The 24316-nt window shown below is 43.1% G+C and overlaps 2 protein-coding genes across 3 annotated transcripts in view; one reads left to right on the forward strand and one right to left on the reverse strand.

The window, feature by feature from the left end:
* The window catches only part of LOC137653449 (mucin-20-like), a 174240-nt gene that overhangs the window by 71770 nt on the left and 78154 nt on the right, over positions 1-24316 (reverse strand). The window lies entirely within an intron of this gene.
* The window catches only part of Ak6 (adenylate kinase isoenzyme 6), a 58858-nt gene that overhangs the window by 7286 nt on the left and 27256 nt on the right, over positions 1-24316 (forward strand). Inside the window, exon 2 of the mRNA XM_068386509.1 lies at positions 1783-1934. Coding sequence (XP_068242610.1) covers positions 1783-1934 — 152 coding nt within the window. The remainder of the gene's footprint in view (positions 1-1782; positions 1935-24316) is intronic.

Here is a 24316-nt window from a genome sequence, read left to right on the forward strand (position 1 = left end):
TCCCGATAGGACCCTCGGAACAGGCGGACCTGCGGTGGTGGCTGGTCGACGAGAACCTGCGAAAGGGAGAGGATCTTCTCGTCCTCCCCCCGGAATTGACACTGTTTTCGGACGCGTCAAAAGAAGGGCGGGGGGCTCACATTCTGAACCAGAGGACCTCAGGTCTTTGGTCAGAATCAGAAAAGTGCCTGCACATCAACCTGCTAGAAATGAAGGCCGTATTCCTGGCTCTTCAACAGTTCCAACGGACCCTGGCGGGTCACTCCGTGGTGGTGATGAGCGACAACACCACGGTAGTGGCTTATATCAACAAGCAGGGAGGTACTTTTTCGCAAGCTACCCCTTCCCCTACCCCCGCTAACTAGCGCGGGGGTAGTTAACCCTCGTTAAAATCTATTGGCTCGTCAATTTCAGCTACGCCGAAAGTAAACCCAATGTAAATAGCTAAGGTTTGTATGGTTAGGAAAAATACGAATTATCTCCGAATTTGTCATGTTAAAAACCAGCCAGTTAGTTCATACTTCCACCCACCTAGAGGGTGAGTCTTCCCTAATATAGAGCGTAAGGTTTGTATTCTGATGTTGGAATAATGTAAAATTTTGAAGAATTTTGTATTTTTCCTAACCATACAAACTTGTAGCTCTTTATACAAATTTGGCCTGCCATCACTTATACCCAAATAAGTCCTGCTTGCAAGTAAAAGTGACGATAGAACACAGGTGTGTGTTTGTGAGCAGAGTAGTGAGTACTGCCCCCCCCCCCTCCCCTACTTACTAGTGGTGGGGTAGTTACACCTTGCTAAAAGCTAAAAATCTTATGGCTTGTTTCAGCTTTACCCAAAGCATATTCCCTAATACAGTAAAGAGCTACTGGTTTGTATGGTTAAGAAAAATACAAATAACTTCCAAATTTTTCATTTATCAAGTCCTTCCTTTCCAGTCAAAGTAACCTTCATTTTGCTTACATTAATTTTCATTCATATCTTCTTCATTCCAGTTTCTCCCTTTTTCACACATCTGAAACCTATTCTATAGACTATTATTAACATTACCAGTAGACCATTTGCATAAAGCAGCTTAGAATTCCCCTCTTCCTCCATTTGTATGATAAACATCAAAGGATTCAGTGCTGACCCTAGATGTACACCAAGATTTATATTAAGCTCTTAGGATACACCTGAAATTACCTGTGCCTTAAATCTAGATCTAGTGTTTATGTAATGTAACATCATTTGCTTAACTAATTTGTTTTTTAGTCCCTTCTTTCTTTGTTATACCTAGTTAATCATTTGTCTAAATACTGTCAAGTGTATCCTATTTTTTTTGTATACCATTACACTGAGGCTCTTTTTTTATCCATTCTTATCTCATCTCTTCCTCTTATCAGGTTTTCATATCCAGTACACAAACTCTGGAAAACTTTGGGATGAAAGGCTCTCCTGCCGCTATACTGTAATTACATTTGTTATTCCAGATGGTCTTGGGCTTTTCCATTTTTTACCTCCAAGGCCCCCTTATACTTTATCCCTCTATTATATAAACATCCTCCTGTTCCTGTTTGTTTTCTCCATGTAAAAGATTTCCAAAATACTATCTCCATCATTCCAATAACTTTTTAAATTTATTTTTATGCCTCATATACTAATCTTTTTTTAATGTCACCCGATGTACTGGATAAGTATTTGATGAAGAGTAAATCATTACTTCAGAGGATATCAGAGCAATGATTCAACCATAAAATACTTTAATGTACACAAGTGTAACTATTGCTTTTCTTCCATAGGTACACCTGGTGTTGGGAAGTCAACTTTGTCCCAACAAATCGCTGAACGTTCAGGATTGGAATGGATAAGCGTCTCTGACCTTGCACGTGATAACTTGTTTTATGATGGATTCGATGAGGAAAGGCAATGTCCTATTTTGGATGAGGACAAAGTAAGTCACACTATACAGTATTTAGTTTATTTTCACATAGATTGAAAGGGATGCAGATAACAGTTAAGTATGAATAATGGAGAAAACCTTATAAGCTTGGCTATCTCAAAATCAGTGCCTACCTTGTATCAAGAGATCCTATCAAATTGCCAGAAGTAAGTATGGTTTAACACCATTGTATAAAAAGAAGCATGATAATTTACAATTCTAATTTGTTCCGTAACTGGAATACAAGCCTACGCTATTTATTTGGGGTATTACTTTCAGTGAAGCTGAAAGGATGAGCCATTAAAATGTAGCGAGGATTAACTACCCATCCTGCTAGGGGAGGTGTTAGTTAGCTACCTCTCCCACTCACACACCTGTGAATGAGCTCACTTTGCCTTTGGCCCAGATAGTGAACAGTCGTTGCCGCTCTCCATCTACCAAATATTTGAACTGCCATTAATGCTTTTTGTGCTTTCTCTGTTTCAGTATTATTATTATTATTACTAGCCAAGCTACAACCCTTGTTGGAAAAGCTGGATGCTATAAGCCCAAGGGCTTCAACAGGGAAAAATAGCCCAGTGAGGAAAGGAAATAAGGAAATGAATAAACGATTTAAGAAATAATGAAAAATTAAAATATTTAGAAAACATTAACATTAAAACAAATAATTTATATATAACTATGAAAAGACTTATGTCAGCCTGTTCAACATAAAAACATTTGCTACAACTTTGAACTTTTCAAGTTCTACCGATTCAAATACCTGATTAGGAAGATCATTCCACAACTTTGTCACAGCTGGAGTAAAACTTCTAGAATACTATGTAGTATTGAGCCTCATGATGGAGAAGGCCTGACTATTAGAATTAACTGTGTGCCTAGTATCACGAACAGGATGGAATTGTCCAGGAAGATCTGAATGTAAAGGATGGTCAGAATTATGAAAAATCTTATGCAACATGCATGATGAACTAATTGAATGACTGTTCCAAAGATTGATATCTAGATCAGGAATAAGAAATTTAATAGACTCTTAAGTTCCTGTCCAACAAATTAAGATGAAAATCAGCAGTTCAAGACCAGACAGGAGAACAATACTCGAGACAAGGTAGAATGAAGTAATTGACACACTTCTTCAGAATAGATTAATTACCGAAAGTCTTAAAAGACTTCCTCAATAAGTCAATCTTTTGTGCAATTGAAGAAGACACAGACCTAGTGTGTTTCTCAAAGGTAAATTTGCTGTCGAGAATCACACCTAAAGTTTTAAAAGAGGTATACAAAGTTAAAGAAATATTATTAATGCTGAGATCCGGATGTTGAGAAACCCCTCTCCTTGACCTACTTACAATCATACTTTGAGTTTTGTTAGGCTTCAACTTCATACCCCATAATTTGCACCATGCACCAATTTTAGCTAGATCTTTATTAAGGGATTCAGCAACCCCAGATCTACATTTAGGTAATGGAATTGATGCAAAGAGAGTAGCATCATCTGCATATAACTATTGAACTAGGCATCTTATTAATGTGAAACCGGAACCACCAGAGTTTGAAACACCGACCTAATCAAGAAAAATGGATTCAAGCATCGACTCCCCATTATTGTCTTACTTTATATTGAGAAATGACATCTCGATTTTGTGGGCATGGTGAGAACGGAAATCAAGACATCGCAATTAGCGCAGAATGACATGTGTCCACCATGATGTGGGTCCCTGCCATGCCCACCTTTCTGTATGGTTATCATTATATCAGTACAAGAAATTATATATACATATATATATATATATATATATATATATATATATATATATATATATGTGTGTGTGTGTGTGTGTGTGTATGTATATGTATATGTATGTATGTATGTATATAGGTATATATATATATATATATATATATATATATATATATATATATATATATATATATATATATATATAAGAGAGAGAGAGAGAGAGAGAGAATATCTGATGATACATAATATTTAACTATTCATGTCCATGATGATACATGATTAAACATGACAACATGATACCAACCTATTCAATCCAATCTTCAGTTTATTGTTGTCTTGTTCCCTCTTGTAGTATATCAAGAGTCGCAGCACAAAAGCATTACGACAACCTAGTGAACAATGGTAAAGCATTCTAGGCATAATATAAAATGTCAATAGGTGTACTTTCCCTAGCACGATCACCTCTCCAACTGCCATACAAAAATTTTTTTTTTCTCTTCTTTTCCATAAGAATTACCTATTAAATAACAAACACAAGTGAGGCTAAAAATTAGTTTATTCAAACATAATAACTAATCAGTTTCTTTAGATTACATCAAAGAGCAGTATAATTCACTACAACTTATATATTATTTGATAACCATACAGAAATGGGGTCGTGGCAGGTGTAAACGTCACTAGGCCCCCATGTCATGGTCGACACTCTTCATTCTCCGCTAGTTGCCATGCCTTAATTTCTGTTCTCACCTTGCCCACAAAATTCAGATGACATCTCTTGATATATAGTAAGACAATAAGGCAGATCAGATGCTTGAATCCATTTTTCTTAATTAGGTGTCTCAAACTCTGGTGGTTCCGGTTTCACATTAATGAGAAGCCTAGTTCATTAGTTACATTAAAAAAGGAGGGTGTTATTGGCCTTGAAATGGATAGTAAAGTACAATGGTTTGTACTTCCCTCCTAGCCACTCCTCTCAATCCTGAAAGGTCATAAGTGTAGACACTTTGACAGGTGAGGGGCTTAACTGCTTGTTAATAAAAGATTCAATATTCGTCTGGTTTCGTCCGGAAAACATAACCCCCTATCTAAAGGATTCTGGTTCAGATAGCTAGGAAAAATTACAAATTTGGAAATAATTTGTATTCTTAATTATAGACCCTTGCTCTTGACAGTGGGTATTATTTTGGAGAATGCGGAAAACTAGCCAAAACACTTTAGCGAGGTATAACTAGTGGGGGTAGACCAACCACTCCCCGCATACACACACACAGGTGAAATGCCTTCACTTTTTAGTTGCAGACAGGACTTTCTTTGGGGTTAGGTGATGGCGGAACAGGTATGCGAGGAGCTCAAGGTTTGTTTAGTTAGAAAAAATATAATTTATTTCCAAATTTGTTATTTGCTCTGACACGAATACAAACCCTCTTGCTCTTTACAGAGGAGACTTGCCCTTAGCTGGGTGGAAGTCCTAAACCAACTGGCTGATTCTGACCCAAGGTATGTGAGAGCTAATGGCCTACTCCCCCTCACTGGGAGGAAAGGGATGTTACAAATACATATCATATTTTAGGCTACACACGGGATATGGTTTTTACCTGCAGGAGGAGGAGGTCAGCTTGGAGAGTTCTTTGGGTGCTGTACCCCGAGAGGGAGAGATGCCAGTTACTCTGCCGTTCATCCCATACTAATCCCAGGAAACTTCTTCCCTTGACAGACTGCTACTTGTCCTGTAAGGGAGCCGAAGTATCTTAAACCATATGTTGTGCTGTCACCACAGGACCTAGGTATCCGGGTTCCTGTGGGTTTAGTCTTACAGGGGATGGCCGTGAAGGTTGTCTGATGCTTCCACACACCAATTTGATAAGAATGTGTCACAGAGCAGTTCTTTTTCAATATTAAACTTACCCGATGATCATATAGCTGTCAGCTCTGCTGCCCGACAGAAAAACCTACGGGCGGAATACGCCAGCGATCGCTATACAGGTGGGGGTGTACATCAACAGCGCCATCTATCAAGTAGGTACTCAAGTACTCGATGTCAACACAGAACCAATTTTCTCTCTGTCGTGCCACTGGCAAGACCTACTAAATACGCTGTTACTAACTGGATTTGTTTTCACAACTATTTGGTGAAGTACACTATTCCAGTTTTGAGCTTTCGCTATGCAGGGGTTTTATCTTCATTTCAAAACTTGAACTCGTTTTGGATAGATTTAATTATGGTGACAAAGAGAGTATGGACTCTCTTTCACTTTTAAATGGCCGACCCTTCCCTTAGACGGAAGTGTGTTTAGGTTTTTAGTAATTTTGCTAACACGTTATAGATCTATATATTTTATATCTCTCCGCCTTTATTAGGCTTCTTCGATTATTATCAACATATAAAAATAAATTTTTATGTTTTGTTTATATGCGACCTTTCCTGATAGTAGGCGGTCCTAACTTGGAACCGAAGTTAATCAACGTTGAGCCCGTTATATCGTATTTTACCTTTAAAGAATTTATAACTTTTTAAATTTAATGTTTTATGAAAGAATTTCTTTGATAGTCTCGTACTGTTTTCAAAGATGAACTAACGTTTAGTTTTTTTAGTCTACGCAGTTGTTGACGTTCAGGACGTTCAACATGCGCTCTATCGTTACGATAGAGAGAGAGAGTGTTTCACGGTTTCACTTTGCAGTAAGAGTAAACCGATTCTGGCGTTTCGTTCATTCTTTCTTAGCTTAAATGGTTTAAATTCTAAATTAAAGGAACTTTTTATTTGGAAAACCTTTCAGTTTTTTCCTTTAGCAAATAACATGTTTTGACGATATATAATTGGGCTCTTCTCTCAGGTGCGAAATCAAGAGAGAAAGAGAGAGATATAGAGACGGAGGGAGAGAGAGGAGAAAAAACGTTTCGTTCAAGCGGGTAACGTTGTTCTCGTTTTACTCTCCTCCCTAGTCGCTGTAGGGGAAGAAGGTAGAACGTTTCTAGGGTTTTATTCTTGTTCCCAGGCTATGTGCGGTGAGAGATTGTAAACGTAGTTTATTTGATCTAGTGTTTAGTCTCTTTCCCAGCCACTGAATTCTTTATCTTTATATATGTTTTCTGTTGCATTATACAGTGAACCCTCGTTTATCGCGGTAGATAGGTTCCAGACGCGGGCGCGATAGGTGAAAATCCGCGAAGTAGTGACAGCATATTTACCTATTTATTTAACATGTATATTCGGACTTTTAAAACCTTCCCTTGTACGTAGTACTGTTAACAAACCACCCTTTAATGTACAGAACACTTAATGCATGTACTACAGCACCCTAAACTAAAACAGGCACAAATATTAAAGGCGATTTTATATCATGTGTTTCCTAAACACCTAAAAAGCACGATAAAAAATGGCAACCAATGTTTTGTTTACGTTCATCTCTGATCATAATGAAGAAACAAACTCATTTAGTGTACACATATATGTACGTATGGTTAGTTTTTGCATCGATTATATTGATTATACAGTACTGTATGTTGATTTTTTTATTACCAATGTTTTAGTTTACGTATTTTTCTTAGGACTTCCAAATGAAATCTTTTTCTTTATGACGCCGCCTGAAACGACGGCGTGTACGCTCAGTAAACAACCACGCTCAGAACAAACAAGGCATTTAACGCGCATGATGATAGTGATAAATAATGATACAGTACATACAGTATTTACAGTAAAAGCATTTACAAAATATGTTACCTTACAAATATAAATTATACAGTACTTGTACGTAGCAAAGCAGGAAAACAATTTGAGAGAGAGAGAGAGAGAGAGAGAGAGAGAGAGAGAGAGAGAGAGAGAGATTGTTTTACGTACGTAAATGTAAATTTTAAACAAAAAAAATATGATAGGTTACAACATGTAGACTTTTAAAACCTTCCCTTTAACTTAATGCATACAGTACGTACATTACTAAACTATAAAACAGGTTAAAGTAAAAAATAAAGATTGTTACTGTACTCACCACGAAAGAAGTTCAAGAAAAACTTGAATGACGATGGCGATGAATTTGCTGCACAGTAGAAATGATGATGATGAAGCTGATGATGTGTTCTACTGTGCAGTCAATGATAGTATTTTACGTCTCTTCAGACGGAGGTGTCTTTTCCTGGGACACCTCTTCAACTTCTTCAATTTCTTCCGAAGGCGTACTAGCAGGAGGAACTGGCTCTTTTTTGCGAGGCTGAAAAAACATTGTGATCGGAAGTTGTTGCCGCTGCTTCTTTTTTCGATCCAAGAGCATCCTGTAGGGAGTCGTGATGTCATCAACCTTGTTGCAGAATTGCATCGAGCGAACCATATCCTCGTCCCACTCTTGCAACATTTCTTTCGCCTCCTTCATATGGTTGCAGAACTTGGCGAGCCGTTCTAATGTTAAGCCCGTTTCTTCGACATTTTCTTGGGTCTCTTCCTGGGTACCCTCACTCTCTTCCTCACTTGCCGATTTCGTCAGGTCTTCGAGGTCTGCGTCAGTTAGGGGCTGGGAATGGCAGTCCAACAACTCGTCGACGTCTTCAGTCGTCATGTCGCCAAACCCGTCACCCCCAATTATGGCAGCCAACTGCACAGATTTCCGTATTGCAGAGTGTTGGATTTCCGACGGAGTAAATCCCTTGTCGTCGTAAACAATATCGGGCCACAGCTTCTTCCAGCTCGCATTTACGGTTGCAGGTTTCATCTCTTGAAGTGCCTTTTGAATATTCTGCAGGCACGTGGCTATGGTGTACTGCCGCCAGTACGCCTTCAAGTTGAAGTCTTCATCCTCGTCATCTTGGGCAGCATCCACACACGCAACGAGGTCCGCCAAGGTATTCTTCGTGTAGAGGGCCTTGAACGCCCTGATAACCCCCTGGTCCATTGGTTGAATTAATGACGTGGTGTTGGGTGGCAGGAACTCAACCTGAACGCCCTCACGCGACAGGTCAGTTGCGTGTCCACCAGCGTTATCCATAAGGAGAAGGATCTTGAATGGCAAGCCCTTCTCTAAGAGATATTCATGGACTTGCGGGATGAAACACTGGTGGAACCAGTTGGAGGTCAGCATCTTCGTAATCCATGCTTTTTGATTATGCATCCAGTACACGGGAAGGAGATTCTTATTTTTGTTTTTCAAAGCGCGAGGATTTTTCGACTTATAAATAAGCCCCGGCTTTAACAAAAATCCAGCAGCATTGCCACACATCACGAGGGTAACGCGATCCTTGAATGCCTTAAAGCCAGAGGCTTTGGCTTCCTCTTTGAACAGGAAAGTTCGCGACGGCATTCTCTTCCAAAACAAGCCGGTTTCATCCATATTAAACACTTGTTCCAGCTTGTATCCACCTTCAGCGATAATGTTCTTGAAAGTCTGGTTCACGTAAGTTTCAGCAGCGGCAGTGTCAGCGGAAGCAGACTCCCCATGCAGGGAAACGCTTTTCAGGGCGAAGCGTTTCTGAAACTTCGCGAACCATCCTTTGCTTGCGGAAAAACGTTTCTGAGGCTGGGAATCAGTGGATGTCCCTGGTTGAGGATCATCTGCATCATCATCATCTTCAGCATGGTTGCCGTCGTCCTCTTTAGGTTCCTTTGCAGCAAAATTCTCATACAAGCTCAAAGCCTTTGTTTGGATGGTGTTCGTATCCAACGCTATGTTCTTCTTCCGGCAGTCGGCAATCCACACAGCTAAAGCACCTTCCATGCGTACGATCGTTTTATTACGCGTTGTAACGACTCGCTTCGCTGATCTGCTAAAGGTGATTGCAGCAGTCTTTCTAATGTTCGCCTCGTCCTTCTTGATGTAGCGAACGGTGGATTCGTTGATGCCAAAATGGCGGCCGGCGGCCGCGTAACTTCTACCATCTTTTAACATGTCGAGAAGCGTAACCTTCTCAGCTATCGTCATCATTCTTCGGTGGCGTTTAGGCTCACTACCAGCCTTACTAGAAGCAGAACGCTTGGGAGCCATTGTAACAGAAAGTTCAACAAAAAGTTCAACTTAAAACAGTCGCACACAGCACAGATTAAACTTCACAAAGTTAAGAACGTCTACTCAGCAATACGCGGAAAGAGAAAGTGAACGATGCAGCCCCGCGAGAACTTTGATGCTGCGGGTAGAAGATGCGGGCAAAACACCAATCACAGGCTAGATAACAAAACTTGAGTTTTGATTCGTCATCTATCAGCGCTTGAACCAATCACAACCCGTCTTAGTACTATGGCGCGTTGGTTACTCATAGAAGATGCCCCCGCGCATACTGAACGTACGTAGATTAAGTACAATACAGTACCGTAATAATAATAAATAATGATAATAATACTGTACAGTAATAATAATAATAATAATGATTAATAATAATAACAATAATAATTTTATTAACAACAACAACAATAATAATAATAATAACAATAATAATAAAAATTTACGTACGTACGCTATTTTACGCCTCTCTCTCTCTCTCTCTCTCTCTCTCTCTCTCTCTCTCTCTCTCTCTCTCTCTCTCTCTCTCTCTCTCTCTCTCGTACGCTTACAGTACTTATTCGAAATGTGATTTTTGCAACAAAGAATATTATTGGATGCAGTACTGTACTACGTACGTATACATACAAAAGATTCATGGAAAAGAAGCACATCCATTACAGTACACACCATTCTAATATGGTATGACTGCATCTGATTTGCGTTTCATGTTCGATTTAATTTTACTACGTACTGAATTATCGTATGATCACATTCTCTTTTCGTGTTTTATTTCTTTCTGTGCTGAATTATATATCATATGTAATGCAATGAACAATCAGTAAGAGCAGATATTACTAATTACAGTATTAATGGAATTACAGGTAACAAAATATCGTATTTGGTTATCTTCAGATTTCGCGGTATTTTCGAATTTTCCGGAAAATCCGCGATATGTATATATATATGGGTTATGGGAAAACCCCGCGAAGTGGTGAATCCGCGATTGTCGAACCGCGAAGTAGCGAGGGTTCACTGTACGACTGTTTTCGCAATTACTACCTTTTAATGAAGGGTAGGATTGCGTGTTTCAGGTAGAAATCAGTAAAAGTTTCGATTTCAGTGAAATAAGTGCAAAACAGAAAATCAAAGTGATAAAGTGATATGCGCAAAGTGTTACAGTGTTGCGTCCGAGGGTTCGTCTGTTCGTGCCTGTCGTTCACCTAGTCCGGGACCTCTTGCAAGCTCCCAAGCCCAGGGGAGAAGTAATGTCGAACGACTTATGGGTTCCTCAGGCCTTGATCAACGAACAGACGTTTTTCCCTCCGTGGTTTCGGGCGTATCTACCAAGATCGCCCCACCCACACAAAGACGAGAGAGCCCATTTACTTCTCGTCTGCGGAAGAGGTTTCTCGTAAGAAACCTTGGACCAAGGTCTCGCAGCTTATTAAGTGCAAGTCGGTCCCTTCCGCGCAAGTCCAACGGCCCAGGTGTAGCCACTGGGTCAGTTTGGACTCGCTGCAGTCATCCGACGACTGCACACCTCCCAAGAGAGGCAAGGTGGTACCGCAACAGGCAGTAACTCCGTCTGTTGCCGCACCCGCTATTGTAGACCCTAAGTGGTCTTTACTGCAGTCTATGCAGACTCAATTAGCTGCGGTTATGCAGGAGTTTCGTGCGGAGAAGGTTAACGCTGCACCCGTTAGCCTACAACCTGCCACGGTTGTGCGCCCAGCTCACGCTGAGGCTGCCTGCTCCCACACTCCGACTGCGGAGAAGGATGACGATGCACCCGTTTGCCTACAACCTGCCACGGTTGTGCGCCCAGCAGACGCTGCGGCTGCCTGCTCCCACACTCTGGCTGTGAGAGCTCCTCCACCCATGCGCAGTCGACCCTGCCAGACGCATGCTGACTCCCACAGACGCACGGAGCACTCCGTTGACGTGCGTGTGCTACCACAACAACAGGAGGGTGGAGTTAAGCTGCCGTGTTTTGACACGGTGCGTCAGCCTCCGCAACCCACTGTGGTTACCGCCACTCGCCCGCAGCAGACTAGTCAGTCAGGAGTTGAGGCTTCCCCACACAGCTTTGGTTGTTGCCAGCTCACAGACTGTCAAGCAGTTACATAACGTTGCCTTCTGGTCTGCTACTAATGCACCAGTGCTGTATGTCCTCACGCGCCTGTTGTGGTTGACAGTTCAGTTTTTTGACAGTTCACAGACTGTCTGCAGTTACATAACGTTGCCTTCTGGTCTGCTGCTAATGCACCAGTGCTGCATGTCCTCACGCACCTGTTGTGGTTGACAGTTCAGTTTTTGACAGTTCACAGACTGTCATGCAGTTACATAACGTTGCCTTCTGGTCTGCTGCTAATGCACCAGTGAGACCCTCACTGAGATAACCTAGCTTTTCTCGGACAAGGTTCCTGTAGATGAGAAAGTGCTGTTCTCCCTCCTACTGATATTCCTTTGAGGACTCTGTCATTTGGAGAGGAGCCTTAAGCTGCTTAGCCTCCTATGAACTTTTGTCGAGCCTTTGAAGTTTTGCTGTACTATTATGTCACACATAACAAGGCTTCCAGGGATGGTAAATGGTTCCGCTTCAGTCGCTAACCCCGTCTGTTGCCACACCTGCTCCCGTAGACCCTAATGGGCTTTGCTGCAAGACATGCAGTCCAAGCTTGTGTCCTTGATAGAGGACTTAATACGGAGAAGAACCTTCTGGCCAACAACCTTCCTACCGGTTGGTTGTGCGCCCTGTTGACGCTGAGGTATCCTACTCGCGTCCGCCAGTTGAGGTGGTTCCTCCACCGATGCGACCCAGTGTGGGTTGCCAGTCGCACGTTGACGTTAAGCGACGCTCGGAGGTGGTTGTTGACGTTCAGTGTGTCACTAGGAAGACGTTCAACAACCAGCAGAGGTGACTTGTTGTGACGCAGTGCGTCAACCTCAGCAACCCGGTAGGGTGTTGACTGCACAACCCAGACAGTCTAGACAGTTTCGGGTTGACGCTGTACTTCCTCGCGTCCCCATGGTTGACAGTTCACAGACTGTGCAGCAGTACCATGATGTTGCGTCTGGCTCCGTCACGCATCCACCAGTGCGACCGGATTCAGCGAGTCAGACGTTGCCCACTCCGTTGTCGTTTCCTCATCAGTTTCGGATGAGGAACCCTCTGATGAGGACGTTGCTGAACAAGACGATCAACCCCTAGCCCTGCTATCCATCCAGAAGATGCTGAAGAAGGAACACTGCCCTGTCAGGCTGTGGATGAGTCTGGTAAGGACTCTGTCATCCGTGGTTCAATTTGTGTCACTAGGAAGACTACACCTCCGTCCTCTTCTATACCATCTAGCTTTTCACTGGAAAAAGGACAAGACGCTAAAAGCGGTCTCGATCCCGATTTCCGGAAAGTTAAAGTCTGGTCTGACTTGGTGAAAGGACTTTTTCAACATTAGAAAGGGTCTTCCCCTGACTGTTCAGACTCCCAACCACGTTCTCTTCTCAGACGCATCGGACGTAGGCTGGGGTGCGACATTAGACGGTAGGGAATGCTCGGGATTATGGAACTCGAGACAAAGGACAATGCATTTCAACTGCAAGAAGCTACTGGCAGTACGTCTGACCTGGAAAAGCTTCAGGTCTCTCCTTCAAGACAAAGTGGTGGAGGTGAACTCGGACAACACACGGCTTTGACGTACATCTCCAAGCAAGGAGGGACCTACTCTCTGACATGGTACGAGATCGCAAGGGACCTCCTCACCTGGTCAACAGGTCTAGACTTTTCACTAGTAACGAGGTTCATCCAAGGCAACTTGAATGTCATAGCAGATTGTCTCAGTCGGAAGGGACAAATAATTCCAACAGAATGGACCCTCCACAAGGATGTATGCAAGAGACTTTGGGCCACCTGGGGCCAGCCAACCATAGATCTCTTCGCAACCTCGATGACCAAGAGGCTCCCAATAGTTTGCTCACCTATCCCGGACCCAGCAGTAGTTCATATAGATGCCTTTCTACTAGATTGGTCACATCTAGATCTATATGCATTCCCTCCATTCAAGATTGTCAACAAGGTACTGCAGAAGTTCGCCTCTCACGAAGGGACAAGGTTGACGCTAGTTGCTTCCCTCTGGCCCGCGAGAGAATGACTCACCGAGGTACTTCGATGGCTAGTAGACGTTCCCAGAACACTTCCCCTAAGGGTGGACCTTCTACGTCAGCCACGCGTAAAGAAGGTACACCAAGGCCTCCACGCTCTTCGTCTGACTGCCTTCAGACTATCGAAAGACTCTCAAGAGCTAGAGGCTTTTCAAAGGAGGCAACCAGAGCGTTTGCTAGAGCTAGGAGAACATCCACCCTTAGAATCTACCAATCGAAGTGGGAAATCTTCCGAAACTGGTGCAAGTCAGTATCCGTATCCTCGACCAGTACCTCTGTAACTCAAATAGCTGACTTTCTCTTATATCTGAGGAAAGAACGATCTCTTTCAGCTCCCACTATCAAGGGTTACAGAAGCATGTTGGCATCAGTCTTCCGTCACAGAGGCTTAGATCTTTCCAACAATAAAGATCTACAGGACCTCCTTAAGTCTTTTGAGACCACGAAGGAGCGTCGTTTGGTTACACCTGGTTGGAATTTAGACGTGGTACTAAGATTCCTTATGTCAGACAGGTTCGAACCGCTTCAATCAGCCTCCCTGATAGATCTCACCTTTAAGACTCTTTTCCTGATATGCTTAACCACAGCTAAAAGAGTCAGTGAGATTCATGCCTTCAGCAAGAACATCGGATTCTCATCCGAAACGGCTACATGTTCTACAACTTGGTTTTCTAGCCAAACACGAGCTGCCTTCTCGGCCTTGACCAATATCGTTCGATATTCCAAACTTATCGTATGGTTGGAAATGAACTAAAAAGAGTATTATGTCCTGTAAGAGCTCTTAAGTTCTATTTAAAAACCTTTCCGAGGCCCGTCTGAAGCTTTATGGTGTTCAGTTAAGAATCCATCTTTGCCTATGTCAGAGAATGCTTTATCCTATTTTATCAGACTGTTAATACGAGAAGCTCATTCCCATCTGAATGAGGAAGACCAAGCTTTGCTGAAGGTAAGGACACACGAAGTTAGAGCTGTCGCAACTTCCGTGGCCTTTAAATAAAATAGATCTCTGCAAAGATATTCGACGCAACCTATTGGAAAAGCAAATCAGTGTTCGCGTCTTTTATCTTAAGAATGTCCAGTCTCTTTACGAGAACTGCTACAATCTGGGACCATTCGTAGCAACGAGTGCAGTAGTGGTGAGGGCTCCACCACTACAATTCCCTAATTCCATAACCTTTTTAATCTTTCTCTTGAAATGTTTTATTATTGTTTTTGGGTTGTCCGGAAGGCTAAGAAGCCTTTCGCATCCTACTTGATTTGGCGGGTGGTCAAAGTCATTTCTTGAGAAGCGCCTAGATTAGAGGTTTTGATGAGGACCTTTAGTATGGGTTGCAACCCTTCATACTTCAGCTCCTAGGAGTCGCTCAGCATCCTATGAGGATCGCGAGGCTCAGTAAGGAAGACGTACTTAAAAAGGCAGAGTAATTGTTCAAGTCGACTTCCTTACCAGGTACTTATTTATTTTAGGTTTGTTATTTTGAATAACTGCTAAAATGAAATACGGAATACTTAGCTCATAATAATGTCAACATGTAATGCTGGTCTCTACCCACCCCCCTGGGTGTGAATCAGCTATATGATCATCGGGTAAGTTTAATATTGAAAAATGTTATTTTCATTAGTAAAATAAATTTTTGAATATACAGTACTTACCCTATGATCATAAATTAAAGGACCCACCCGTCCTCCCCAATAGAGACCCAGTGGACAGAGGAGAAAATTGGTTCTGTGTTGACATCGAGTACTTGAGTACCTACTTGACAGATGGCGCTGTTGATGTACACCCCCACCTGTATAGCGATCGCTGGCGTATTCCGCCCGTAGGTTTTTCTGTCGGGCAGCAGAGCTGACAGCTATATGATCATCGGGTAAGTATATTCAAAAATTTATTTTACTAATGAAAATAACATTTTTAAATGCTAGAGACATACTATGCCCTCAACATTATGAGCTCTGGGTCTAAGAACTTCTGGAGGAGAGTCTAGGTTCAGGGATCAATCTATAACCTGTCGGATCCAAGAAGAGATTGTATTCATGGCGATTCTCCTCTTGACCTTGCCCATATTCACGGGAACTTGTTCATGTCCAGGTGAGCTACCACAGATCATATAAGGTGACGCCTCCGTGCTCTTATAGTACATAGTAACAAATGGTATGTGTCAGAGGATAAGGAATGGAGGCATTCAATCCAGAAGGGCCCAAACCTTTGGAGTCTGAAGCTTGGCAACATACTCAAGGATGAAGTCGAGTGTTACTAGACCTCCATCCCCTGGCTGAGATATGTCTTGGAAGACCATGGTCCTTTGCTGGCACTCATAGCTGAGGCCAAAGTGAGAAGGATAGAACTGTCTTAAGAGTCAAGTCATATTCTCAGGACTAACTAGCTGTAAAAAGTACTTTCCAAGATTGTGGTATAAGAACTACACTTCGAGAAGGTGGTCTAACTTCTGATTTGGTGACCAGTAAGCTCAACACTGAAAATGGAGTGACAGTTCTGGTGAGGAAAAGTTGACTCTGTTCAAAATAGAAGGCAAGGCTCAAAGCTGAGTGGCATCCTGTCAGTTCTTTCCTCCCCGAAGTACATCAATGGGGGAGAGATATTGAGTGGTGCGAGGGCTTTTTCCATGATCTCAACCTTAGTTGATAGACAACTTCGCCTGAGGGCTTTTTCCATGATCTCAACCTTAGTTGATAGACAACTTCGCCTGATGGGAGGCGAACGACGACCTACTGGGGTATCCAGCCATCCTTTTAGTTAGTGTTTGCTAAAAGGCTCTTTGAATACCCTCCAGGTGAGAGGTCGTAGGGACACGATTGATCGTGTTATGAGTAGTTTTGGAAAGGAGAGAACAGATGGGAATAAAGTATTTGGGTGTTATTCTGCTTACTACTACGGTGGAACTATCAGGGTCATCGATCGCTTTGTTGATGTCGTCTATGAATGAATCTCCTCTTCAGACAGAAAGGGTGGGAAGCGCATAGGCATTCCACAGATGTCGGCCCTATTAACGAGAGAATGCCTTGATGAAGTCATTGAGCTTCAGCATAGTACATCGTTTCCATGCTGAAGCTTGGTGACGGGCAAGAGGGCTCTCGAACTTGGGGAAATTGCTCCCCCAAGTTCAAATCTAAAGGTGAATGGTCAGTACGTATTTGACTTAATGCAAATGAGGTTAGCAATGTCCTGGCTGATTATTTCTCAAATGTATCATGCAAGTGTGAAGCAGCTCCTGGTCTTCAGTATAGGGGCATTTAAGAAAAGAAAATTTTAAATTTTGCAACAGGTAGGGAAGAGTCATACAATTCTCTTACTGAAAGAAAATTTGATTCCGCACTTACTACTTGTAATGCTACAGCCCCTGGACCCGATGGAATTCCATATGCAATGATTATACATGTACCTGTGTAAGATGAGGCTGCTTGCAGCGCCTAAGCTCCACCCACATAAGTGACGTCATTGTCTACGTCACAGGCTATCTGTACTTCCTTCCGCTGTGCATGATGCAGCAGCATCAGTTGCAATGAAGATACGAAACAACGCTGACTGTCATTTCTTGATCCTGCCTAGTTTAAGATCTAACATGGCGCAGTGAGTAGGATATTAAGAGGACCTACTGTAATAACCGTGGCACAGCATGGCACCACCGTCGAGACGACTCTCATTTGCATCCCCTAGGGGCAGGATTGCAAGGACAGGAACCGGCGTCAGGATGTCGCCGGCTTCCGTGATGCAGGCTCACCAAGTGTTGCAAACCCAGCAACAAGCCATCCAGAATCTTCAGGCCGAGATAACAGCGTTGTCACTCCGGGGTACCAATGTCCCCCAACCAAGGATCCCTTCGTCTGCAGCTCCGGAAAAGTGCGAGGCTGAGGTGTCCCCTGCAGCCTTCAGGTCTTGGAAACGGTCAATGGAGTGTTGGTTGCAACTCTGTAGGTTGAAGCCTATCGAGGCAGTTCACTATATAAGGCTGCATTGTGTTCCGATATTGCAACGTGCCCTCGATTCTAGGTATACTGACGCCCAGTGGAGTGCCCTGTCTACTGAAGGGGCATTCAATGCGGTTAAGCAAATGGTAGTGAAAGCTTCTAACCAAGCGGTGCAGTGGCTCGAGTTTTTTTATTTGGCCCAAGAGCCTAGTGAGTCCTTTAATGATTATTTCATCAAGTGTACGCAAAAGGCTACTGATTGTGCATTCACATGCCCTAATTGCAATCATGATTTATCCGAATATATGCTTTTGCGCAACCTCATGGTAGGCCTAAGTGATAAAGTGCTCAAAAGGCAAGTGTTTCAATCATGCAATAATATCCGTGATATCGATTCCCTTAGAGTCATGTGCAGTGCATTCGAGGGCGCCCGTGACGACGCCCTTCGTAATAGGGCATGGCTTAGCAGCTCCCCTAGAGCGGCTGCTCTCGGTGGGTTCGAGGAGGAACACGAGGTGGAGGTGGCAGCCGCCCTTGCTAAGTGTGACAGGAGTACCTCTGTAAAAGTACAATCGCGTCTTTGTGGTAATTGTGGTACTCGTCATAGCCCTGGGTATTCTTCATGTCCCGCAAGAAGAACGACATGTTACGGGTGCGGTAAAACCAGTCACCTGAAGAAGTGTTGCAGAGGGCGGAGGGCCAGGAATAACGTTAGTGGTCTGGCCGAGGAGTCGGACATAGCGGGTGCAGTGATTGCAATAGTCGTGGCGGCAGAGGCAAGGTTGCGGAATGGGCCCTCCCCACAACCCACTATTCGTGTTGATGTATGCTTGGCCAACTTGGGAGAGTGGTCCTGTGTCCGAGCGGTGCCGGACACTGGTGCCCAGGTTTGTGTTGCAGGACCCGCTATTCTTGCGACGTTGAACATAAAACCAGCTAAGCTGAGGTTAAAGGGAGGATTGCGAGACTTCGCCAACCTGCATCTGAAGTGTTTAGGTTCAACCTCTTGCACCATAGAATACAAGGGGAGGCATACAACTCAGGAAGTATACTTCGTAAAGTCCTCCATTGATTTTTATCTATCCCTGGATGCTTGCAAGAAACTTGGTCTTGTGCCAGAAACATTTCCTAACCACGCTCCCTTCACGGACTCTTCCCCCGCAGCAGCTAGTACAACCCTTACATTAGCGGAAGCAACTGATCAACCCGTGAGACCGTCGGCCATTCCGTTTCCCCCTAGTGAGGAGAATATTGCCCGATTAGAAAACTGGTTATTAGCCCATTTCTCAAGTACGACTTTCAACACTAAGAGAGAACCCCTCCCGGTAATGGATGGGGAACCCCACCATATTCACTTATTACCTGACGCAGTTCCTTACGCCTGCCACACACCTGCGTCGGTACCTAAGCACTGGGAAAAGGAGGTGAAATCCCAGTTGGAGGAGGACGTCAAGAGAGGGGTCCTACAAAGAGCTCCCCCTGGAGAGCCCACGGAATGGTGTTCACGTATGGTGGTCGTGGCCAAGAAAACGGGGCAACCCAGACGTACGGTCGACTACCAAAAACTTAATGCAAGTTGTAGAAGGGAGACGCGCCATACCCCTACGCCCTTCGATACGGTATCCAGCATTCCCCTTTGCTCATACAAGACTGTGGCCGACGCCTATTGGGGATTTCACCAGGTAGAACTGGACAAGGAGAGCATACCCCTAACCACGTTCATCACACCTTGGGGTAGGTACCAATACCGAAGGACACCAATGGGACATTGTTCTGCCTCCGACGCATATACACGCCGTTTCGATGATGCCATTGAAGAAGTACCCAGGAAGTTTGTGTGTGGACGATACACTTCTGTACGATTCGAGCGTAGAAAGAGCCTTTTGGCATGTGTACGACTTCCTCACTGTCTGTGCATACAAGGGCATCACTTTGAAACCAGAAAAATTCAAGTTTTGCAAGAAAGAAGTGGAATTTGTCGGATTCGACGTCGGTTGGGACTCCTACAAGCCTTCAGAAGATTATTTATCTGCCATAAAAAGTTTTTCTATGCCCCAAAAGCCCACAATATCCGACATCAGGTCATGGTATGGTTTTGTCAATCAGCTGGCCCCCTTCCTGACAACGGCGCCCATCATGACCCACTTTAGAGACCTGCTGAAGAAGCCCTCGGGCAAACAGGTTTATTGGGATGAGCACCTTCAGGAAAAGTTTCGTCAAGTGCAAGACATCTTCTACAAGTTGGCCAAGGACGGCCTCACCTACTACGATAAGCTGCGGCCGACTGTTGCAGTCACTGACTGGAGTAAGGAGGGGGTGGGCTTCGTCATCCTCCAACAATATTGCAGTTGTACCTCCGTCGAAACCCCCTTCTGTTGTAGAGATGGTTGGAGAATAGCACTTTGTGGCAGTCGGTTCCTCACGCCCGCCGAGTCTGGGTATGCAGCTGTGGAGGGGGAAGCCCTTGCAGTGGCTTGGTGCTTAAAAAAGGCAAGGTTGTTCTTATTGGGCTGCCCGAACTTAACCATTGTCACGGACCACCGCCCTTTAGTCAAGTTACTAGGCAATAGGAGTCTCGGCGACATTACCAACCCCAGACTGTTTAGATTAAAGGAGAAAACATTATTGTATAATTTCAACGTTAAATATCTACCAGGCAAGAGAAATCATGCTGCTGACTTTCTCTCTCGTTTTCCTACCCTGAGGACGACGCCAGATAGACAGGATGCGAGCTTCAACGAAGAATTAACGATTGCTATGGTGTCAGTAATTGCAGAAAACCTACAGGAGCAGTGCACTATAGACGAGAAAAGTGTTGAAGAGGCAGCCCTGGACGACCCAGCATATCAGCTGCTAGTCGCTCGAGTGAATGCAGGGGATTGGAACCCGAAGAAATCTCAAGAAATTGCATGTTTGAGGCCCTTCTACGGCATCAGAGAACGTCTCTCTATATCTGGCAACCTGGTCACATACTGTTTCAACAACAACTGCATCCACCTTGTCATTCCCGAAGAGCTCCGTCACCAGATAACCGCCAACCTCCATGCTGGACATCAAGGCCTAGATACAATGTTGAGGAGAGCGAGACATTCAGTCTATTGGCCAGGCATCAAGGGTGACCTCCAGCATCATCGTTCACGATGTACATCGTGTGACGCCCATGCACCATCACTTCCTGCTGAAGTCATGAAAATGACCCCTGCCCCAGAGTATCCGTTCCAACAGACTGTCATGGACCTGTTTCAGCTCGAAGGACGCATGTATATGGCATATTGTGACAGGCTTACAGGCTGGCTAGAAATAGCCCACTTCCCCAATGGCACCTCGTCTGCAAAGGTCATGACAAAACTTAGGCATTACTTCACTCGATGGGGAGCACCCGAACAATTGTCTGCCGACGGCGGCACCAACCTGGTGAGTGAAGAGATGATGACCTTCTACAGGAGATGGAGAGTTGACATACACCTATCATCGGCCCACTATCCGCAGTCAAATGGTAGAGCCGAGGCCGCGGTTAAGTCCGCGAAAAGGATAATTAGAACATCAGTGGGACTGGAAGCCTCGATAACGACAAGGTATCATTGGCCATTCTACAATACCTGAACACGCCTTTAAGAGGTATAAATAAATCTCCGGCGCAACTGGCAACTGGGAGACAGTTACAGGATGGTGTACCGACGGCGAAACTCAACTATATGATAGACCAACACTGGAGAAAATCCATTAGAAAAAGAGAACTTCAAGTAGCAGAGAAAAATGAGAAGATAATTGAAAGCGGCAGCGACAGGAGGCTAACCCCCTTACAGCCAGGCACTCACGTTAGGATTCAGAACCAGATGACCAAGGCCTGGGACAGGCTGGGAATCATAGTCGAGCAACGACCTCATAGACAGTACATCGTGAGACTAGATGGTAGTGGGCGTCCGTCCATAAGGAACAGAAGACACCTCGAGGTCACTGAACTGCCCGTCAATGAGACAAGAGGAGCCACTCCTACCGACGACGAAGTGGGTCATGAGCCTAAGTTTCCCCCATCAGCGCCAGAGGTATGGCCTCCAAGGAAGAGAGAGGCCCCTGCCTGGATGATTGATTATGTTTAATTATCTCTGCTTTGATCTTGCATTTATAAAATGAAAAATTCTGTTTTATTTTACTGCACTTAGATGTGCATTGATTTCATATTTACAAAATTATATTTTGTAGGAAATTTTAAGTTAAGTTGGTGTTGCATTCACGACTCAATTTTAGTGCACATCTTACAATGCTGATGTAATTATTGTTTCATTTGAGGTTACGCTCTCTCTCTCTCTCTCTCTCTCTCTCTCTCTCTCTCTCTCTCTCTCTCTCTCTCTCTCTCTCTCTCTCCACGTTACCATTAATTATTACGATTATGATTTACCTTATATGTCTGATGTTTTACATTAAGAAAGTATAGAATTTTGTTTGTCATATCTGCTTTTGATATTGTCATTTATAAGTTTTGAAAATATTACCCTCGTAATATTTTGGGAGGGAGATGTAAGATGAGGCTGCTTGCAGCGCCTAAGCTCCGCCCACATAAGTGACGTCATTGTCTACGTCACGGGCTACCTTTACTTCCTTCCGCTGTGCATGATGCAGCAGCATCAGTTGCATTGAAGATACGAAACAACGCTGACTGTCATTTCTTGATCCTGCCTAGTTTAAGATCTAACAACCTGTTAATACTAAGTTATTATTTTAAGCATTATTAATAAAATATAGTATGACCATAGTTATCCAAGTGTTTGGGAACTAGCCATTATTTTAGCCTGTTTAAAACCCGGTAAGGATAAGCTTTTGGCAGCAAACTATCGACCTGCGTTGATATCTTGTTTATGTAAGATCATGGAGAAGATGGTTAATGCAAGACTGACTTGGTACCTTCAATAGAAGGGTATTTCATCACCTATTCAGTGTGGATTTATTAAAATGCACTCAACAACTGATGTGTTGATACGACTCGAGTCCTCTATTTGTGAAGCCTTTGCTTCCAAACAGCACCATGTATCTGTCTTTTTTTTACCTTGAAAAGGCATATGATACTACATGGAGATATGGTATACTTAAAACCATTCATAATTTGGGATTATGAGGAGAGCTACCATTGTTCATTCAATCATTTATTTCACATAGATTTTTTTTCAAGTGAGAGTGGAGGAAAATATCAGAGAAAAAAGGAGAAGTTACCCAGAATAGTGTGCTAAGTGTAACCCTATTTGCTCTAGCTATTAATTGGATATCCTCTGTCATTCCTCAAGATATTCTCTCAACACTATTTATAGATGATCTCTCCATATCATTTGCTGGAACTAGAATGGCAATGGTTGAGAGAAAACTACAACTCGCAATTGACAAAATTACTCATTGGGCTGAAGAATGGATTTAAGTTTTTGACAAGTAAAAGTACTGTTGTCCATTTCTGTCATATCCAGGGAATACAACCAGGCCCTGATATCTACATCAAAGGTCCACGGATCCCATATGCAAGTGAAGCTAGGTTTTTAGGCTTGATATTTCATTGTAGGTTGACATGGGTTCCTCACTTAAAATCATTAAAAGCAAAATGTCTTGATGCTTTGAAGCATTTAAAAGTTTTGTCCCCTACATCATGGGGGAGTAGACCGCAAAACTATTTTTAAGTTATTCAAGGCCATAATTTTTTCAAAAATTAGTTATGGGTGCGAGATATACTCCTCGGCCACCCCATGTCGACTAAAGATTTTATATTTTATACACCATACTGGTATCAGATTGGCAACAGGAGCATTTAGAACTTCACCTATTCCAAGCTTCCTTGTTGATGCTGGAGAATTACCGTTAGACCTTTACTGACAACGTTCTAATGTTTGGTATTGGTTTAGGTTCCAAAGACTTCCTTATTCTTTAGGCTTTCAGACTGCAAGACTTGTAAGGCACTCAACATACTTAGAGTTGCTCCCAAAATCTAATCAACCTTTTGGTTTTTAGGTGAAACAATTATTGAACAGTCTTGATATAATTAGAAGTGAGGTGCTTCCATTTAAGATATCATAACCCCCCTCTGGAAATTACCCAAGATATTTGTTTGTACATATTTTACTGGTGTTAAAAAGAATATGATTGACTTGGAAGCCAGATCTTTTTCTTATGGAACATGTTGCAGAACTTAGGGAATCAACTTTTATATATACTGAAGGCTCCAAATCTGATGCTGGTGTTGGATTTGGAGTACATAGTAATGGTTTTAATTGAAGAGGTGCACTTCCTCTAACAGCTTCCATATTTACTGCCGAACTATATGGCATACTGACTGCTTTTGAGAAAATAGCGTTGGAGAAGGAGGGTAATTTTACCATTTTTAGTGATGCAAGGAGTGTCCTTCAAGCTGTAGTTTTTAATTCTAGTAACCCTTTAGTTTTAAAGATTTTAGAATGGCTTTTTATTATTGGACTGAGAGGTATAACAGTTTGATTTTGTTGGATTCCAGCACATGTAGGTGTGTCTGGGAATGAGAAGGCAGATTTGCTGGCAAAAAAGGCTGCATCCGAGTTGTTACCAAGAAGGTAACCCATTCTCTGTAGTGATTTCCTACCTACCATCAAGAAATT

This window comes from Palaemon carinicauda, chromosome 14 (assembly GCF_036898095.1).
Source record: "Palaemon carinicauda isolate YSFRI2023 chromosome 14, ASM3689809v2, whole genome shotgun sequence".
Taxonomy (NCBI): Eukaryota; Metazoa; Arthropoda; class Malacostraca; order Decapoda; family Palaemonidae; genus Palaemon; species Palaemon carinicauda.